Source organism: Patagioenas fasciata, chromosome 17 (genome assembly GCF_037038585.1).
Source record: "Patagioenas fasciata isolate bPatFas1 chromosome 17, bPatFas1.hap1, whole genome shotgun sequence".
Lineage (NCBI taxonomy): Eukaryota > Metazoa > Chordata > Aves > Columbiformes > Columbidae > Patagioenas > Patagioenas fasciata.
Genome location: NC_092536.1, coordinates 8877956 through 8900120, shown reverse-complemented (window position 1 = coordinate 8900120; position 22165 = coordinate 8877956). Strand labels below are relative to the sequence as shown.

The 22165-nt window shown below is 39.2% G+C and overlaps 1 protein-coding gene across 5 annotated transcripts in view; it reads right to left on the bottom strand.

Moving 5' to 3' along the window:
* The window catches only part of CABIN1 (calcineurin binding protein 1), a 102115-nt gene that overhangs the window by 41257 nt on the left and 38693 nt on the right, over positions 1–22165 (bottom strand). For all 5 annotated transcript variants that reach the window (XM_065851320.2, XM_065851323.2, XM_065851322.2 and 2 more), the window contains one exon: positions 16653–16766. In XM_065851320.2, coding sequence (XP_065707392.1) covers positions 16653–16766 — 114 coding nt within the window. The remainder of the gene's footprint in view (positions 1–16652; positions 16767–22165) is intronic.

Sequence of the window (22165 nt, the reverse complement as noted above, 5' to 3'; positions counted from 1 at the left end):
CCAAAGGCAATAACCCATTAACAATGCAGTTTGGGCACTACCACTTCAAAAATCCATTAACCTTTACTCTTTTTGACTGCATAACATGGATTTATGTTTTAAATACAGAACTGAAATGAATACTTACTTTCTATGTGTTAATGCAAATAGGCTTCTTTTTGACCTGCTCTTTCTCAGCTGCTCATTTAGTCCCTGTTAACAGCAGAGCTCCTATCTCCTCTGTTCCACTGGAGTTTTTTCCTATGTACTGCCATTTATTTAGGCAAATTAAATAGTTGTTGTACCTAGAATTAAATACATCATAAAATGATTAAAGTTAATAGCTGAAGGACTGGATATTCACTAGACTGGAAATTATGTCATATAAAAGTTCTGCACAACTAAATACCTTTAAGCCATAAGCATGGCAATGTAAGGATTTTGTTTTCTAAATAATACTCCTTATTTGTTGCTATGTCGTGGTACCAGAAAAGCAGCAAGAACAGACATCTTTAAATGATAATAAAGGGTAAACCAGAATTATAATACTTCTTAGTTCCTAGATTTCAAACTGCTTTACAAACAAGCAAATTTTTAAAATATCGCTAACTGGAATATTTACTACATCTGATTCATTATTGCTTTAGTATAGAAACACTTGGTAAAGGCCCATTACCAACCTTAACTAAGGAACCAAATTTGTCTCTTTAGAGTTTAAAATGATATGGCTTTCCCACAGCTTATCTGAGATTCTGTCCAATTCCAAAAGTTTCTTATGTTCCCCTCAGTCTGCAATTCATTAACCACCATCACATTTCCCAGGTTTGCATTGCAGCGTCCTACACAACACGTTATTCAGTTGTCTCAACCATCACAAGCAGAACGAATTTTACACTATTTGCACAGGTAGGTGTTCACAGCTTATGGTGCCACTGAACAAGAAAATTCCAATTAATTACCTAAAGGTAAAAAAATCCAGAGGCTCAGTGAAGTGTACGTGGTGTTCCTGCAGGAACCAGCACCACATCACAGGACTCCCACAGCTGGATCCAGGAGACCCCTTACGGGGACACTCTGAATCCAGTACTGTTGTGACAAAAAGCAGATACAACTATTTACTTGGTGTTCACAAAAATGTTCGGCGCTCATGTCAAAAATAACCTGGAGGCATTCAGGTGCAGATCTGAGCTCCCCAGCACCCGGGTTCTTGGTTCAGACATGACACTGTATCATACCTTTTCATTAATCCTTTTTACACAATGCACTATTTGGGACTCTGTTCAAGTCTTCTGCCTGATTAGGGGTAAATTATGATGCAGTATTTTCTTCGTTGTTTAATTACTTGCAGACACTGTGCAAATGAGGGCTGTATAAAGCTCACATCTGCTTTTTAAGCTTAATTTGGGTGATACAGGAAGAAAACAATGCAACTTCATGCATTTTGGCAAGGAGGGACGGATGGGGAAAAAAGACTGACATGGTTATTACAGGGAACTTGAAACATGCCCAGAGTCAACAAGATGACCTAACATTTGTCCTTTTAAAAGTAAATACTGATAATCAACACTTTCAGTTCAGCAAATCATCTCTGAGACAGAAGAACAGTTATCCCACGTGCAACGGTTAATTCTCAAAGATGATATCCTATATCTTTTAGTGATTTCTGATGGGAAAGGAGGAGGGCAAAGCACTATTCCAGACCTTTAAAAAGTGGCCAAGTTTATATTTCGCTCCATGTTTCATCCTGTAAGAGTCTCATTTCATCAGGTGCTTTGCTTTTTGTCTTGTCTTGTGTTGATGATTTCCCCCACACCAGGGAGGGTTGGTTTGTTAGGCTGGTTTTGGTTTGTTTTTCCTTACGTCTTCCATATCTTTAAATCAATAACAACCAGAGAACGTCTGAGGAATGTCTCGCTCAGAATCACCTACAGGACTGAGCTCCAGCACATGCTCTCCAGTGCTGCAATACCAGGAGTGAGATGGAAGTGATTTTACACTTTCAAGCATTTTTAACTTTTGCACACTGGGATTTCTTGATGAAATGTTCTGCGGCGAATACTGAGTGTTGAGGAAGATTCCAGAGCTCTCTGCACTGCTGAGATAAGGGTGCTAGCTCTCCTTGCAAACACAGCACATGAGTTTGTTAAGCTCCACATATCAGAAATTCTGTTCCATTTTCAAATAATTTTCTTCAGAGGATATGCATTGTAAATCCTACCATGAGTTCTATTTCCACTGAGGAAGAGTCCATTTCATCCTCTGTTTTTAAGGAAGCAGGATATTGTTTTCACTTACAGATTGCCTTTCTTTTTGTTGTTGCTGTAGAGATAAAAGTAATCTCAGGTTTCCAGTGCAATAGAAGTCCTACAGGAACAAGAAATTATTCTTCCCTCAGCAGCAGTATTTGCTTCCTTTAACTCAGATTATTTTTAATCTTCCTGCAAAGAGTCACATAACAACAGCTACCAGGTCAGAATATCTGCCTAGAAAAGCCAGTCTAATCCAGACTAGCAAGTTTTTGGTCTTATATAAGTATTTCCCAGGTGAATTCCTCTTTTCCGTCAGTGCTGGAACTACTGTAAAGAGATCACGAATGCTGAGCAGAACTGGCTGTTCCCACCAAACCAACAACACATCTGCACTGAAGTGAAACCGACACAGCAGTCAGTAGGTAACAGGGACACAGAGCTTACGGAGAATAAATGGGGGGACCAGAAAAATATATTTCATATATTCACCAATTTTGTTACCCAAAGATGATATCCTGTTCATATACAGGTTATTTCTTGTTTATTCAGAAGTAATCTTAGTCCCTTCAAATTTCAAAGTGAAACATAAACCAGCAAGTGTCAAATCTGGACCTTCAGATGACTTGGATCTTTTCCCAAACCTGTCTCTTTTCAATACTGAACAAGTAAGGGTAATTCAGTTCTTTCTGACAATTACTGTTTTGCCTCAAAACCACAACTTTGATTGTAAAAGAATATTTTAACCAATTCAATATCATTTTATACCTGACAAACTTACTCCCCTCAAAACCAGGAATTTCTATGGACAAAGCTATTATTTTGGGAATGTCCTATGGACCATATGCTGCTTTGTCTAGAGACAAACAAATGTAAAATAATACCTAATTATTTGTGCACACTCTACATTTAAACTGCTGTTCTTAAAAGGGCAAATGGAAGAAGAATAAATGCAAATGGAAAAATCAGAGAGGAATATGTCAAGAGGTAGCAACAGGAATAAGATAAACTGAAAGGAGAGCTGGAACAGAAATCTGTGGTATATCGTCTTGCTGTCTTCACCTTGCTGCCCACGTACTTAAAAGACTTCAGATTCAGACTCATCTCCTGGTGGGCCTTTCATTTTGTCAGCTGCAGTCTGCCGCTGGAGACAGCTCTCAGACACAAGTTTTCAGGAAGAAAGACACTTTGCTTTGCTTTACCTTATCGATTTGAGAACATACAGAGGCAGGAAATTTTTATTCACAAAAAGCAAGCAGAGACCTGTCAGATTTTGAAGGGAGAGAAGTGACATATTGAAAAGACAGTGACAAAATAACCCAGAAAATACCATGTGAATGGTTTACCTGCCTACATTGTCACAGTAACACTGTGCCCAGAATACACTGTCTATGATTTCTAGCTAAGATATCAGGAAGAGAGCAATACTTATGGATTCCTGATATACAAAGAACCATTGCCTCCCCTTCTGCTTCAAATTATTCTCCCCTTTTCTTCCACACTTCATCAGCAGGGTCACACTGACTGTGCAAACCCTTGGCTGAGAACTCTCTGGGCATGATGTGCAAGACAGTTAAGTCCTGTCTGTCTGTCTCTTCCTTTCTTCCCTAACTCAAATCTTTTTGCTTCCTAAACGCCTGGGTGCCAGGTGGCACAAGCTGAAGTCATAACTTCCATGACATAGTAGTTGGTATTTCTGAATTTCAGCATGGGAATGGACTTTCTAAAATTTCTCATCCAGACACTGATGATCTCCAAAGAAGCCAAGATGGGTGTTTTTTTGAAATTTCTTCCCTGGAAATTCTGTAGGGCAGCCCAGCAATGCTGAGAACCCAAGCACATTCCCTGATCGAGAGCCACTGCCCTTCAGCTCAAACACGCTCACAGCGCCATCCCTCATCACTGAAGTGCAGCGAACGTATCTTGAAGCTCATTTCCACTCTTCCTTGTGACTGGAAATCGCTGCCACGGGACTCAGAAGTATTAATTCATGTTTTTAGCTTTCACACTTCTGTAAGATATTTGAATAACAACACATTTGAAGAAAGTGCATTACAATCTCATGTTATTTTCTTAACAAAATCCCAGTTTTGGAATTCAGTCAGTCACATTAGTAGGACTAAGTCCTCTAGCCAGTTAGCTACTGTTAAAGATAACGTTTTCTATATATTTTAAAATAATAGTTTTAAAATAATAGTTCTTTCATTCTTTTCCCTGCCTTAAAAAGTCCTTGTTCTTCAACGTTATAACTGTTCTTTCCCCTAAAATACACATAAACACATATGCACGCACACAGACCAAAACTCAGCCCTTTTACTGTTGCTCGTGTTTAATCCTGCAAGACCAGAATGTGCTGCCTGCAGAACCCGTTTTCCTGACAACAAAGCATTCCGGATGCATTTTCCGATGCGTTCCCTTCCTCAACAGAGAAAACGCTGTTTCCTTTCTGGGATACATACACGGATCCATCGCACTTCAAGGACTGCAGACCTGCTATGAAAGGGTGAAAAAATTCTTGTTTCTTTCTATACTATTGATTTAGGGGGTTGCTGTTACAAGGTTAAGATTAAAAACAAAACAAACAATAAAACCCCACCACCTTCATACAATAATGGTCACAAGAACTACAGGGACAAATCTGCAGGGTAACTCCTCCTCTATATGGCACGAACCTCTGGATTCTCATTTACTTAAAGTGAAAAAAATTCTTCACAAATATTTTTCCTCGCTTTGCTGCTCTTGCAAAGCAGCAAGAACATCTCATTATAAAAGACACAGAGGAGATGCAGTATGTTTACTTCAAGATTTGTGGAAAGGAAGAACTAATAATGAGTAAATGTGCCAATCAAATGCTACTTGTTTGGGTTTGCATTCCCATCAACTCTGGTAGGAAAAACAAGATTAGCTGTTGTTAATTTGAATTTTCATCAGTTTCTAATACTTTTATGCCACGGTGTTTTATTTACAAACTATAGGGAATATTGCTTATTCACCGGTGCTATTTAATGATTATTTTTAGAGTTATTTTTTATTTTTGTTTTTTAAACACTTGGTATAAGTTTAAGCTTCCAAAATCTCAGTCTTTGCTTTGAACTACCCTAACTTTCAAAAAATTAGTCTGTATATGCAGTTGCATGTTTTACTTGAAATGCTAAGAAAAGTTAAACTATTAATTCTTTTGGTCCTAAAAACGACATTCACATTAGTATAACTAATTCAGAAAAATACTTCTGCTTTCATGCTTATTGGAAAGAAAATGACAATGAGAATATCCTGACCTAAAACCTGCTGGAAAGTAATTTTCAGTGAGACCTTTAGTACAGAGCTGTCAGACTAAGAGCAAACAAAGCCAGATGTTTTTCTTTTGAGCCTGCTGGAAAAACTACTTCATTACAGCATGAAAACATCACCTTTATGAGTCACCCAATATAATTTTTTAAAGATTAAGTTTATCCCATTGTCAGTAGTTCAGCTTACAAAGTAACTGGAATGTGCATTTTATTTCAATGCTTACATTCCTCTTATGAGTATTTTCTCTTATGGTATGAACAAAACGCTTTTGAAATCCTTGCACTTTATTCACATCAAAAGTCTCACCTTCATTATACTACTATTCTGGCCTGTAATCCCCACTTTTGTTTAAAATCTGACTTACGATTCTATTAAAGTTTTTAACACTGAATCTGCCACTAGCTGTGATACACACATGGGTTATAAACATAAAATCAGAAGTGATAGAAGACAGAGTTAAAGCGTCACAGAGTTGGGCTGGTTACACACTTCTCCACGGATGAGCAACACAGACGTAAAAGCCTGGTCTGTCTCCAGGTTTGTCCACATTTCTCCCCGTTGGAAATACCTGAGCCACCTCATAGTCAGTATCACTGGAAAAAGTGGAGCTCAGTGACCCTCATTCTGTAATTGATAGTTATACCATTAATTAAGAAACAAGCAACAAACCCCACCACATACTCTTAACCCCTTAGTGCTTTCAGGAGGAACAAACCAGGGATGCGTGAACAGAAATAATTTTAGCTGTTACACCAAGCTCATTAAATTATCGCAAACATCTGAATACTTAAGAAAACACCATTATTTTATATGAATGACTCACACTAGTTCCAGCCTACTAAGCAGGAGATGATAGTGTAAGTGCTGATACACTTTGAGTATGCACACAGGGAGCAGCTCTGAAGAGATAAAGATTTAAACAGAAAATGACCTGGTAAGAATATTCAATTCTGATTTTTATTCTGTGTCAGCAAACCAAACAGTCAGCAGAATTCTTAATCCAGTCTCACTAAGTGTTAGGAAGCGCTTCAAGGGAAAGGTCTGTGTTTCTTCTGATTTTGCTTCCTCTAACCTATAGAAAAATTAAACAACTTGATAAAAGCCAAATTTGTGAAACTGTTTGTTGACAGGAGGTGAGTAAGCAAACACATGGAGATTAAATGTAAGCAACTGAAAAGAACAAAGGTCATAAACCTAGTGGAAATAAGCCATTTTTTACTCAAGCTCTTCTAGGATCTTCCCTTGCTGGATCACTAATCCATTTGAGTGTTCAGAGGAACATGCTAAAATACCGACCACTAGAGAGTTCATTACTTTCGCTCACCCACTCAATCATATTTTAATTCCTTTCAGGAGACTGAGAAAGTCAACCTTGTATAAGTGGTCAACCCTTGCTGTTTCACATAGTAGCTATCACGTAAATTCCCAAAGTGTTCATATTATGCCAGGAAATCCTACCTCCTCCACAGGAGCCAAACAGTCTGGCACTATACACCATATAATATTCAACAGTTTTACTCCTCTAACTTCAGGAATTTTGCCAAAGATGCAGTACTATTACTCACAGAACTCCTGCTTCAATACCTTATTGCAAGCTCCGCACAGTGATGCTACCGTCCGCTAACAAACCACGCTTCATACACCAGCTACCACCTAACAAAATATGTTCTTACCTATCAGCAGCTGCCATCTTCTCCAACTTAACCTTTTTAGTTGGACCACTTATATCCCACTGTAGCCATTAAATTAATATTTATCTATAAGTACTATCCACTTACACAGATGTACATGCAGACTTGTATCACGCTGCTGTCATCCCACATTCTCCTGTTTTCATTTTTATACTTAAGGCAATGTACATCCACAAAAAATACTTAGATCCTTCTGCTGCGAACCGTAATTCCAGGAACATTTCTCATTACATATGCTGTTTTAATAAGATAAAGTATATTTCACTATTAATTTTACTCTTCATTTTCTTCTTTCTATAAGGATGAAAATTAGAGTTAATCACTATAATGCCAGGTGAATTAAAACCACCACAGGTGCAGAATGAAATTGTCCCAGGGTTTCAGAACGGCAGTACAATGGCTTTGTCTGCTGGTCGCTGGGTTTGTATTCACTTGCTGCCATTCGGCTCATTTAACCTTCCGAGTGAGATTGGTGTTATTACACAGACAAGATACAGGAATGAAAGATTCTGATACCTACCCCAAAAGTGGCCCTGGAAATACTGACAAAATCAAATATATAGAAGAGGAAACTGCCTCAATTTATGTCACAGAATCCTCTTAATATACAACTGGTAGAAACAGCTAATCAAGAAAAGACACACTTCATCTTGATTATATCACACACAGCTCAACCTAAGAAAGCAGCACTGAAGACAATTGTTCTGAGTAGGTCTTGATTCTGGCTATACATCCATTAAATTCCTCGGAGTAATGCTATCAGTTTTAGAACAAAAAGACAGGGTATTTAAGGACAATGAGGTACAACTTCAGACACACACACACTACCTGCCTGTTCAGCACTCTTATATTGAGCTCCATACTTTGACAGTAAAAGGAGTTACGTCAGTGCTTTCAGACACAGGCTGTAGGAATTTGTAGGGGAAAGGGAAATGCCGATACCAGCTAATTAAAACCATTCAATTTTATGTCTTAGATTTGCTCCTGAGATTCCAAATTTACTCTTTTCTGGTTTGGTTATGCAGCAGTGCACACTGATGGAACTGTTCTTGCCATTTATTCCTAGGATAAAACTGGCATAAATAACTCAAAGTAATAAGCTGCAAAAACTAGTCTGATAACTGGATAGCAGACCTATAATAAGAATGTATTTTAAAGACATTTATGGATCATCACCTTTAAAACTCTGCTCTCCTACTGTATTTAGAAATCTGTTTAGCTTTAAAAAAAAGCTATCTAGATTTTTTTAAAAAGGGAAGACACTAAGTTTAAAACTAAGCCCATGACGTCTCTAAAGGTAGCTCTCCCATCCATATCTGATACGCAGCTGGCAGATGGAAAAATCAAATTATGGATTTACTCATTGCACATTTGTAAAAGGACACTCATCACACAGTATTCCAGCCAGCCTGCACCTTTCAAATACTGTTTAGAGTGGGTGAAACAGTTGCTGTTCAACTTTGAAGATCCAGTTTTAAAACTGCTTTATGTCCTGTAATGCACTACAGCCCCCATGACAGTCTCTGTTCTACAAAGCCGTATCTTCACTTATTTCAGGGTTATTTGTTCCCTAGCTTACCTTTGTCTAGAAATTCATCTACTCAACAGAAGAAACTTTTCCTAGGGAAATGGAATGGAAAAAAATAGCTGTTTATTATCCACTGGCATAAACGACAGTTCAAAACCCCATGCTTCTATCTCCAGGGATTTAGATTTATTGGCATCTTTACTAGTTGGGTCTCGGAAGCCTGCGAAGTTAGCCAGAAAGAACAGCGTGTATATATTGAGACAGAAAACTCCGTGAACGACAGACATTTTTCAATGATGAGTTCTGTTTTTCCAAGAGGATGGAGTGAAGAACTGTAAATAACATGTTGGGCAGAGGTTGAAAAAGTTATCTAGCTTTTTACAGGCAACTTTAAGACTTCATTGCTTAGTGCGTTTCTGGTCTTACTCCAATCACTATGAAAGTTTCACTTGCAGAGTTAACTCCTTGCTTACCTTTGTTTTCAGAGGTGGTATTAAGATTATACAGGGAGTGAGAACACAGGAGTGAGAGAATGAGAGAACAAACTCTTGTGTACCCTCCAGAAGCATTCTGCCAATTAAAATTATAGAAAATATGGGCAAGAGATGTACGAGCAGAATTGCATTAACTTTACAAGTGAAAAAACGTGGCAAAAAAGGAAAACAGCCTGCTACCAGCAAAGAACAACTGTCAAGGGTAAAGCAGAAAAGAAATAATGAAATCTTAACTCTCATTATATAGAGGCAACTAATATCACAATTTCCCACTTCCCCTTCTCTCAGTGGAAGCCGTTTGCCACACTAGACAACAATGGAAATTAATATGCTTACTTGACTAAAATACATGGCTTCTCGAAAAGTTATCTTTTTCCACATAGAAAATGTCTGCCTGCTTCAAATATAGGCATTGATATGAGCAAATTTAATGGAGTCAGGGGAAACAGCAATTCTCTTCCATACCTCCACTTCAATAAATTCAACTTTCAGCCATGGTTTGAGAGAAGGGCCAGGCCATCACTTCCTTATGTATTTTAATGAACCAAACTATCCAAAATCTAAGTGTTCATTAAAAAACCAAGTTCCTAGACTTAATGCGAAAACAACCTCACAAATATAAATTCGTTTTAACCAACACAAACACGCCTGAGTCTGCAGGCACGTGAGACGACGATTTTTCGTGTGAGTTCCTCTACCTGTGGCTCAATGGCCATTCAATGGTGGGTTCTGGTAATTCAGAAAATTACCAAGGACCAAAAAGGAAGAAAAACAAGGAGCAGAGGATGGGAAGACACCAATTTGGTTTCCCTCTTTGATCTTCCCAACTTTAGCGTATACTGTGACCATAAAATAGCTGCCATTTGTACATCTGACTATATTTACAAACTAAGGCACAGGATTATACAATCATTTGGCTTAGAAGGGACTCCCCTAGGGATTTATATTTATTCCACAGCAGCTTTCCAACACAAGTGTCTCTTCACCACACCAGAAATGGTTTCCTCACACAGATGAAGAACAATAGTTTTATAATGACATTATTCAGGAACGCAGGAAAAGTGATGAAACGCTTGTTAAAATGACTAAGGAAGCAAGCCAGGCAGGCAGCACGTCAGCTCAAACTTCTCCCCAGTGCAGAACAGCAACTTCTCCATTATCTCTTCTAAAGGAGAGGTCTGGGGTGGCCCACTCGGCCTCAGCTCACGCCAGCACCCCTGCAGCAAGGACTCCCCGCGGCACGGTGCCTCCCGACTGCTCTGAACTGTCAAACCATCCCATGAACTCGCTTGCTCTTCGTAGCACACGAAGAAAATACACAGCAGGGAAATGTCTTAACATCTGAATACTTCATAGTCAGTGGAAAGCTGGCAGTAAGAATCTGCATTTACTGAGCGGCACTTTTATAGAGCAGAAAGTTTGTTCTTTCAGGGCCTATTTCCTGCATGGTGAAATCACAGATATTTCATGGCCACCTCCTGAAATGATTAAAGACAACTCTATCCTTTAAAGCAGGTAGGGACTTAACCAACCTCTAACCTATCTGCCTACCATAAGCATAAAAAAGAAAAAAAGTAGCATAAAGACACTAGGTTATTAACATGTTGTCATTATTGGTATCATTATTTTGTTTTATGCAACAGCACAGAAGGTCGGTGTTAATGGTGGAGGTCACCTTTCTAGACACTTTTTTGTGTACCACCTATTAAATGGTACCCAGCCTAATAACTTGTTTCAAGCATTATCTAGTTGCTGGAATCAAAAAGGGTTTTTTAAAAAAATTATTCTTCTATGGTTTCTGTTCCCTTTTGGTTGCATAAAAACGGCATCCAAAACACTCAGAAGCAAGACAGGCAAAATTGAATAAACTCTTTGTGATTTCTGGGATGGAACTTGTGATTTCTTTTATTTTTTGTTTGTTTGCTTGGTTTTTAACTTGAGTTGGCATCCTCTCATCCTCATTGGCACATAAAGTGTTAGAAGCCATAATGAGACCAACATTTATTTCAAAAAGCTGCATTCAATCACAAGCTAAAAAAATAACCCTTAATTCTCTTCGAGGCCCCATACCTGATTGAACTCCAACTCTCACCACGCTGAGACACAGCCTCAACTCACATGGATGCACAGTCACTTTCTCCAAGTTCTTTCCATTTTCCCCCAATCTGATTCAAATGGCACTAATTTTCTCAGAAGACTCATGTTCCACACAGCAGATGTCTCAGAGCTGGAAGCACATTTGCCAACTGAAAAGACACCGACTATGAGCAGGAGGAGAGTAACCCAGATCTATCAGCAGCCAGGGACAGGAAGGAAAGCAGAGCAGTAAAAGTTCTAGGAAAGTGATTTTGGTCTGTTGTTGCCTCCAGTTTCAGGCTTTTCTAGTAGATGGTAGGAAACAGTGAATCTGAGGCTTCAGTCAAGTTGCCACAATCAGCCTTGAGGAGCTGCCCTGGACCCTCAGTGGTATTGGGTGGTTCTTCAGGTCAAAATTAGTAAAAAGCTCAGACCGGGCAGAACAAATGTCTAGAATAGGTTCAGACCACCCTAATGGATTTCCCTGTCCCCTTAGATGATATATAACCAGTTATCTCTAACAGAGACAGTAAATTCTGTAATGAATGTTTCATTTTAATTCAAGTCATGGGAATCATTAATGCTGAGGTTACACTTCAGGAGCTGGGAGGGAAACAAAAGAAAGCTGTATCAGACAAAAGAAAATCCCATACACTCACTCAGTGACATGTTTCTGACAGTGACCAGTACTGTATGTATGGCAGAAGACATAAAACTAATTCCGGCATTTAATGAAACTTCCTTGATATAACTGCCCAGCTTCCAGGAAGGCTGAGGCATGTTGCCTTTTTTTCTCCCCGACAGTCCCCTATATTAGGGACTTCACAACGGCATTCTTTCCTGCATCTCAAATTCACCTGTGTGGCTCTGGTTGTAGAGAATCCCAAAACAGAGTCAGCCCTTGCACCTCACTCTCCTTTTCGGAATCAACTTTCCTCTGGTAGGACAGAGAGACTTAACCTGAAACACAACTATGGAAAGAACCTGCTACACAGGGAGAATAACAGAGAAAGCACCCACTGGTTATCACCATTTTGTAGTGAGAACTACCTCTAAAAACTTGCAGCACCAAACCTGGACATTACTCTTCCAACTGCTCAGCGTCCAGAGCCGCCGGTCTGCACAGCAGAGCCCTCCAGCCAGCGCCCAGTCACACCTGCTATGAACAATGACAAATCAAACTGAAATCACTGCCATCTCTCAGCTCCTGGCTCCCAGTGGATGCTGCTACCTCAATTTGACCCAACTTGCTCAGACCACAGAATGAAGAGCTTCAGGGATACAGCAGAGAATAAACATACTGTGTTTTGGAACTAAAAATAGAACAATTATCCTTAACAGTTTGCAGCAAGACTTCATGCACATGAATGTCTGCATTACAGGGTATTGTGTGCATGCACAGCTTTTGTACGTGGGGAACAGTTACCAAAGATGGACATGAAGATCTTTATTACAACAGATTATTATTACCACAGAAGATGTGCCAGGAAAATGCAAATACTGTATATTAAACCATATGGAGAAGCTACTGGTACCCTGAGCTGAACCATCAAAATGCTTCTTCCACAATCACCACCCACCCACAGACTGATGAATCCCCATCATCTGTGCACAAAGTTTAACTTTTTTTATTGATAGTGGCATGAAATCTTAACATATTAAAAAAGTGCCCTACTATATAAAGCAATGTTTTAGGTGGAGTTTTGGGGGTTTGGTTTTGTGTTGTTTTGGTTTTCCTCCTGGTAAATTAATTTCTAATTTAGTAGCTATAGAAACCATCCTGAAGCCCTCTTTGGGGGTAGGAATAGAAGTCTATATATTTATACGTAAAGCCAGATAAAGAAGAGGAAAAAAGCTAGAGTGTACCTGAACATGCAGGTTATGCAGAAACGTGTAACTGGCCAAACAAAAAAGACATCGTATTCAGGTAACTGCAATAATCATTCATACAGTTATTGTCATCACTAGAAGGGCTGTGAGCATGCAAAAACCTCTGGTCTAGAAAATTAAGGCCATTCTTTTCTGTTTGGTAAACAAATATAATAATGCAGTAAGCATTTTTTTTCACTAGAACTGAAAAAGGGAAGTTCTGTGTATCCTGATGTTTTTCTAATATGTCAAATAAGAAGAAATCAGAGCTAAGTGAACACGCCTTTTTTGCTCATTCTGATGACATTAAAAAAATACATTCAAAGCCATTTCAGTCGCAGCTGAGTGACAGCTAACAAATGAGACAACAGATCGTGACACACGGATCCAGACCAGCAGTTCTGCAGTAAAATTTAACAGGAGGTAGCTTTACCCACCTTTCTTTTCATACGGTGTTGTCATAAACATTTAATAAATAATTCTACTAGGAGTATGCATGATTTATGAAGTGTCTGGGAGGAGCAGGCTGGCAGAGTCCCTACTTGTCTTTGACCTGCTGGCTTTCTCTCTTGCACACGGTTGTTTGTACTTGTAAAAACTGAGTCAGCTGTAATTTCAACAACCCTGAATCTTCTGTACCAGATATGAAAAACACTAGTGCTACTTGCTCCAGAAGGAAAAGGTATTTCAATAGCAAAGTATCTACAGAAAGCCACTTAGACATTCATTTAACTCTTCTGTATCATGAAGGCCAAAGATTTCTCAGAACCAAATACATTACATGGAAGCAAATAAACACTTCAAGTAAAGTGCTACTGTTGAAAATAACCCTAGAGAACATTAATAAGCTTAGAAAACCTTAAGGCTGGCCATTTAATTTCTAAGATTAGCTACTTACTTTTGCAGAGCTCTATAATTTCTGTTTTATCACCTGGCTCTGTGTATGAAGACTGTAGCTGGGGCAGCGGCTGTAACACCATCTGCACACAAGGGGTGACACACGAATCTGTGCTGAGCGCTGCCCCAGATGGTGCAGAACATTCACTCACCCACTGCCTGCCCAGGAGCTTCGCAGAAGAACAAACCAGTTGAGGTTTATCGCAGACAAGGCCAGTGTAATGCTGAGAGACTTTTTTTCCAAATTGTTCAGAGATTCAGGTTTGTCCAACTCTGGAATGTCAGATGACACTAACAGCTTGTTTTCATGGGCACTTGTAGCCCTTTCTCTCTCGGATCTGGATTTCCTCACTGTGCTGTAGCTGTGTCATCTGTACTGGATCACTGCCACGTGTTCCACACAGAGTGTTACTTGAAGAGGATTTTGAAAAGATAGCCAAGTAGAAAATTAGACCACTGAAATATTTTATCAAGCTACATAATCCTCATAATGTACACTGTACCTGTTAACGGGGACTAACCTACAGCAGGAACGAGCCGAGATATGAGCACTGATTCACAAAGGCCTCAACAAGGCGTTTTGCTGTCTGGGACACCCCCTGTGCCAGTCAGACTGTCACCAGAGCTGAGGCACACTGGACCTGAGTCCCCAGACTGAAATTTCTCAAGCCTGGAGGCAGCGGTCTACGTTGAAGACTCCAGACTAACATTGTCTTTGTTGGCAGACCTAAGTTCAAGCTAAGAATGTAATTTTCACACATCTTCTCTCTTTTGTAATAGTATTGCTGATATATTGCACTGGGCTAGCATATACCTTTCATTGAAGGTTATTTTTTTCTTTCAAAGTGTATTTAAGTTCTTATTAAAGCAAATTGATAATATTAAATTATGGGAATTTCTTGTTGATTTACAAAATATAATTATTATACAGCTGTCTAGCATCTATACTAGCACTCTTCGTCCTTCAGAGTATAAAAATATCAATACTCAGAATAAGAAATGATCTTTTTTTAAATAATGCTGGAAACATCCACCTAGGGATACAATGGAATATATCTTTAAATTAAATTATCTAGCATTAGCATTCAAAAAGTAGACATGACTTATGCCAACCACTGATCTTTCTAAATGTGGTAATCCACATTTCAAGTAGAAACACTCCCTTATACACACTGCTCAGTTCCCTGCTGCTCATCTTCCTCATATACAAAACCACAGGATACTCTTGACACTTAACCCTGCAATGATGAACAAGTTTGTCTTGATCAGACAAAGTCCATACTTGACTTAATGAAATTACTCAACATGCTTCAACTTCTATGAGGATACTTGTGTTATCTGGATCTGAGCCAAAGTATTCACCAGTTAATCGCACTGCAGGATTCTGGTAGGGAAAGCAGGCAGGTATTGCAGGGAAATAACCAGAACAAAGCCACGTAGTCAAATTGGGTCACAACTGTTTGGTCTATACTCTATCAGACTGACAGTATGTTAGTCAAAATTTCTACCCAGAAAGACAAAATGACATAGAAGCTCTTTTTGCAAACTGATCCATGATACAATTTTGAACTACTGTCAGTATTCCTCAGTTGTTCAACCCAGCCAAGGGATTTTAATCAAAGAGCACTTACCTTCTGCTTAACAGAAGTTTGCACAGAGGTGCTAATTAACACAACGTACAGCAAAATAAAGATCGATGTTAACAGATATAAAATGGACAAAAAAATTCACAATTAAAATATTAAAACAGAAGCACTGGATGGGAAAGCAGAGACAGAATTCTGTCACTTCAGTCACAGGCAGTCAGATAACAAGATATGTAGTCCAAGAAAGACAAACAGAACATCTCCAGGTTCACACCACACAATGCAGGCTGCAACAGCTACAGAATCCTATCACAAAAGAGTAGAAGGCACAAAAACCTAAAATACACCACAGAAAAGCCAGAGATACTGAAGACAGCAAAATGTTCAGTCGCAGTCACACCAGGGAATGTGATAGATAAATGCTCATGTAAGTCTCAGAAGTATTGTGTGCCCCATGTCACTGAGAGGCACAGACACTCCGGACGGTCTATATGACAGTGCTGCTACTACACATGGCCATGGAAATATTCTTTCTGCTGAGCCACATTATAAAGCTGAATACAAGAAAGCTCCTTCTAACTCAGGAGATTTCTTAGAGCAATTAGCCCTACTTTTTTGTCATGAGAAGTGCAAGCCTATAGTTTAGAAACAGTAAACAAGAGGACAATTAAGATGAACAGAATTAGAATTTTTATAGATGGCTCAATCATCAAGTATACCGTAAATGATGCATAACTGAGAAATGTCAGTGCTTCTCTCCCCATGTTTTCAAGCCAGAAATAATCCCTGTAATGTAGTTCCCTTCAAGAGAGGAAAATTCCAGCAAATATCTCTATAATGCAATTCTGCTTTTCGTTTATCCGCTCGTGTGGCTTATTTAATGTGCTTTTGCTGAATTTCACACTATCCTCCCTTTGCAAACCTTTCAAATGAGAAACAGGTTTAAAATGATGGCTGATAAAGTACAGGTGTGTTTATTTGCTGTACAAACTTACATTGAAGAAATTGGTCTTGTTCCTCTCACAGAAGAGGCCCTGCGCAGGCATGTGCTTCAGCTGCTGCCAGGGGACCCCGCTGCCCAGCAGAACGTCCCGGGCCCACTGCAGGTTCTGTGGACAAAACGGGGCAGGTGAGTTGCGAGGAGCGGACAAAATTGCCACTGCAGGTAGATGTACAAAGCTCGCGTGCTTTTATTTATTAACCTGCAATGCCATTTCTCATTTTCCAGGTAGCTGCTGTTCTGACAGTGCACATAGAGGCATGTGATCTGGAGCAGACATCCCTCAGATCACACCAGCTTGCTCTCGGAACCTGAGCAGCGTAAGCAGAGGGGTTTGTCACTCCCCTACAGCTGCTGAATCCAGCTTCACATCATCAAGTTCTGCTTTCTTGTCTTTTGTTTGTTTGTTTGTTTTTTATAACCTGTCTTCATTTCATTGAGATCCACACTCTACCTCCTATTATCTACAGAACCCTGAATCATAGGTATATTTAAAACACTTTAATTTTTTTGTTAAAAGCTGAATTTTAATGCTGAATATAAAATCATTTATATATAATAAGATAAAGTATCTCAGCAAACAGTGGAACTTGCTGTCCTGGGTATCCTGCAGCCTTCCTCCACACACCAGTGCCTGCAGTGCCCCCCATGCTCTGGAAGCTGCCCCTCAGTTCATCCCAGGCTTAAACTGCAGCCTTGTTTTTGTGGGGTGGTGAATTCACGCCTTTTACCTCTACCCAGCCACAGCCCTTCATGTAATTTTACTTAACTTCCCTGTAAAAGTCCATGCCTGTCATCAAATTCGGTTAATAGCCCTCAGTAAGTTAAGAAGAAAGTATCAGTAGGAGACTAAATAATAGACAACAATTAAAAATTCATCACAACACTCGCCCCTCCAAGTTCAGTGCATGAACATCTTGTGTGGTTGAGAACTGGGGACAGCTGTTGGCTTCAGGCAAAACATTACTAACAGATGGGACAATTATTAATTGTAAGGTTTCACTGACAAAAGTTTTACTTTCCTTCATTTTTTAATTTCAGTATTAGAAAGTCGCATTCAAGTCACATTACACTGTTTTTTTAGAGACAACTTCACTATAGACCAGATAAAAGAATGAGGAAGACGTTTGGTTCACAGAGACAAATGAGAATGTTGAATTCTGATTTGTGTTCTGTGGGCTGGAAATATGCTTCTGTGAATCATAAATTTGATTAAATCATGGCCATCCAAGAAGTATATTCCAGCTATAAGAGCTTTTTTTTCTTACTTTGGGAGGTAGTGGGGGCTGGTGGTGCTGTTATTAACTAAATTCTTACCCTGTCTTCCAGATTATTTTCTTTACAGGACTCTGGTGAAACAGTAAAAGCCCTGCTCAATCCTAAGTGCTTTTGTCCTAATAACAGTAATCATGCAGAAATCTCCAATGTCTTACCAGAGTTGGAGCATCTCTCCTAGCAAAATGCTGATTACAGATTCACGTTCGAGAGAGCTGAACGTTGGAAATATTAAACAGATATTTACGAATGTCAAAAATCCTTCATTCAGAGAGCTGATACAGGTACTTACACAAGACCCTTACGATTATAGTGTAGAGTCAAGGGGATTTGGATAACTTTCTTTTGGTCTGGGACGAATACATGTTCACTCATAAATATCACAAGGTACTTTCTGGCTAGTGAGGGGAAGCAGTAAATTTAATTATCATCACTGAGTGCCAAATTTAATTAAGATTAAAGCAAGCCAAGTGTGTAAACTTAACTGTATACTAACATTTTCCTACAGTACTTCTTTTGTAATATGTATTTCTGTAATCCTTACTAACCTAAGCCTGCAAAATACTTTGAAATACATACAGAAGAAAACACAACATAGAAAAGAACCTACAAAAATCTGGTCTCCCACGAAAGTCATCCTGTTTTGAATAAAATCAGAATCCAGCAAAAATAAGCCTATCATAAAGCCCAAGATCCAGGCACGTAAATGCTTTATTTTATGCCAATCATAGTAATCAGAAACATAAGTAAACTCCAAGTGTGAAAATGAAGTAAAAATTTGCCTAATGTGTGGCAATCTGAATCTTACAGTTAAAACTATCACATAAAAACTGAAGGAAAACAAAACCCTCAGAAAAGCTACCACCACAAAGATTAAACATAAAACACCAGTCTAAACAAATTTTAGCTATGGATGTTTCCCTGAATGTAAGTTTTACAATGAAAGTGTTAAGAGATTGGAAGTGTAGCATCATGCTCTGGTGATCTGCTATGCATGTTCTACTGACCAGCCACCGGCAGATATCTGATACATATAATTCATAGGCTTTTATTGAACAAGATAATGACAGTAACCTGGGCAGGAGGGAAAAAGATCATTCAGACAAATGGGGCAATTACACGGTAACTTCACACAATCAAAACTAATAGGAATAAAAGATGTAGTTACAGATTTTCCACTACCCTTCTCCTTAACTCAGCATGATCAATTATTCCCAGTAAATATGCCTGAGCAGGTCTCAACTCATTAGGTTTCACAGAGTCTGCTCTGCTTAGGTTTTAGCTGATGAAGTTATTAGGAATGGGTGAAGGGATCCAGGACACAGCAAAAGGGATTTATTCTTGTTGGCACACTGCTCGCCAATCTGAAATGCTGGATTTAGCTGTCTGACTCAGGGCAATTATGAAATACTCCTTCCAGTTCAGCTGTTGCCTCCCACATCTTCATCGCCCCAAGATTCAAAGACAAGATGACTGACAGGGTACAATAACTTGCAGGAATTTTTACCGGCATCGTTAAAGGGAAAATCTCTTATGGTTAACCAAGTGGAAATCTGAGTCACTCGAGATAGATACACCTTAACTCAGTGGTGTCAGGAGCCACCCTTCCCTAGCTTGGAAACTCCATGAAGTGTTGCTGAGACATGTACAAAACATCCTACTACACCTCAATCCTCCCCTCTGTTTTCTTTTACAGTCTGTTAGAATCCTTTGTCTGGAAAAAAACCCTACTGCTACTACATCAAATAAAAGCAAAATAAAAAAAGACTATTGCCCATGAAGAGCAGTCTTTTGGATGAACTATTGTTACCAAACTGTTGCTACTTGAAATGCTTATATCTATTATGGTTTCACATTATGCCTGCCTCTAAGTATATATTAAATTTACATATATATAATATTGTAATTTTTACATGTATTATATCTAGTTTGGCCAAACTGTCATGACAATGACATTACGTTACAACTGACAATAATTTCTGCATTAAGGGCTCTCTGTTAATAATGCACATAATAGCAGATGCAAACTTAAAAATCATAAGACATACAGACAATATCTGTGAGCAGAATCCTCCAGGGCTTACGGAGTATTTTTTATTTAAAATAACAAAGCACATAAGTAAATATTTTTATTCCCTGACAATCTACTGGTTGCAGAGTATCAGACCAGTTCTACATACTGATTCGTAAGGACCATAAGGCAAATACTTTTCTACAAAACTTTTTAGTTATACTGATGAACAGCGTCTTGCCAAGTTCTATCTTCTCCTTCCAAACTGTGTCAACACCCATTTTGGAGGTTTAAAAAAAATTAAAAAATCACAAAGGATGAAGATTTACTTCAAGACAGAGACAAGGTGAATGGGAAACTAAAACTGCTGCCCAAACTGAATCACAGAATCACGGAATGTCAAGGATTGAAAGGGACCTCAAAAGCTCATCCAGTGCAATCCCCCCACCAGAGCAGGAACACCCAGCTGAGGTTCCACAGGAAGGTGCCCAGGCGGGTTTGAATGTCTGCAGAGAAGGAGACTCCACAACCCCCCTGGGCAGCCTGGGCCAGGCTCTGCCACCCTCACTGAGAAGAAGTTTCTTCTCAAATTTAAGTGGAACCTCTTGTGTTCCAGTTTGAACCCATTACCCCTTGTCCTATCATTGGTTGTCACCGAGAAGAGCCTGGCTCCATCCTCCTGACACTCACCCTTTATATATCTGTAAACATTAATAGGGTCACCCCTCAGTCTCCTCCAAGCTAAAGAGACCCTCTTCCCTGAGCCTTTCCTCACACGGGAGATGCTCCACTCCCTTCAGCATCTTTGTTGCCCTGTGCTGGACTCTCTCCAGCAGTTCCCTGCCTTTCTGGAACTGAGGGGCCCAGAACTGGACACAATCTTCCAGATGGGGTCTCACCAGGGCAGAGCAGAGGGGCAGGAGAACCTCTCTGACCTACTGACCACCCCCCTTCTAATACACCCCAGGTACCATTGGCCTTCCTGGCCACAAGGGCCCAGTGCTGGCTCATGGTCATCCTGCTGTCCACCAGGACCCCCAGGTCCCTTTCCCCTACACTGCTCTCTAATAGGTCATTCCCCAACTTATACTGGAACCTGGGGTTGTTCCTACTGGCAACAAAGCTTCCAAAAATTCATCCAACTTTCCTGCACATTTATTCCAACAGAAAACAGCCACATACAAATTTGCTCTGATAACAGAATAAAATGAAGAGAAACAGCCTCCAAACAGTAAGCAGGATTTTGCAGGGGTGAGGGGAACCAGAACACGAAGCCAAACAAAATGTTGAAAGATTTTTGAAAAGGATGTTAAAAAAAGCATTCAACAACTATTTTTACTGATCTCTTAACAGCAAAACCGTAATACCGTAAAATAGGAGAAAACAGATTGCATATGGAAAACTTGTTTTTCTGTGCACGATGGAGATCTGCCAATCCTCTCCTTTCCCAGCCAACAATGAGTTTTGGCCATCAGTCTAAATTCTTCATACAAATTCCTGGCACTGGTACACAAATGCTGAATTTTCCAAGATGGTTATATGCATTTTAAAATTAATTTCAGCTTTCTAAAATTTACCAGTAATCTACTCTGCCTGCACAGCAATTCAACCCAATGCAATTTCTCTTTTATTTTTTTCAATCAGGCCTATCATCAGTATATCCAAGTATACTTCTTACTCCAGTTATTGCTGAAAATGCATAGATTTACTTTGTGTTTTAAGTGTAACTCCCACTAAGGACATATTACTGTGCCACTAAAACCCAGACATTTGACATTGCTCTACAAAAGAACCTCAATTAATCATTAAAAAAAGAAAATTACAACCTCATGAAAGTATGTAGCATATGCATATCAGAATGAAGATTTTTTTTTTCCAGTGGTAAATAGTTTTTTTTTATGCAAAGAAGAAATAAAAAAGGACAGTGAAAGGCAACAATGCTGGCTGAAGCCAATCTGGTACCTACTCGGCTCAAACAGGCAGGAATCAATTCTTCTGAGTTCCAAGAGCAGACTAATTTAGAAAACAATGTGTATTTCATACAGAAAAAATATAAATCACTAAGCTGATACAAAAAGCAAAAGAGAAGGCTTCACAGGAAAAAAATAAAAGAAAATATTTTGCAAGTAGTTCCTCAGGCTAGGACATGCTATTTGAACCAATAAATCGAAAACAGGCAGCCTTTTTTTGTTGAATGTTGATACAAAATCATTTGTCAGCAA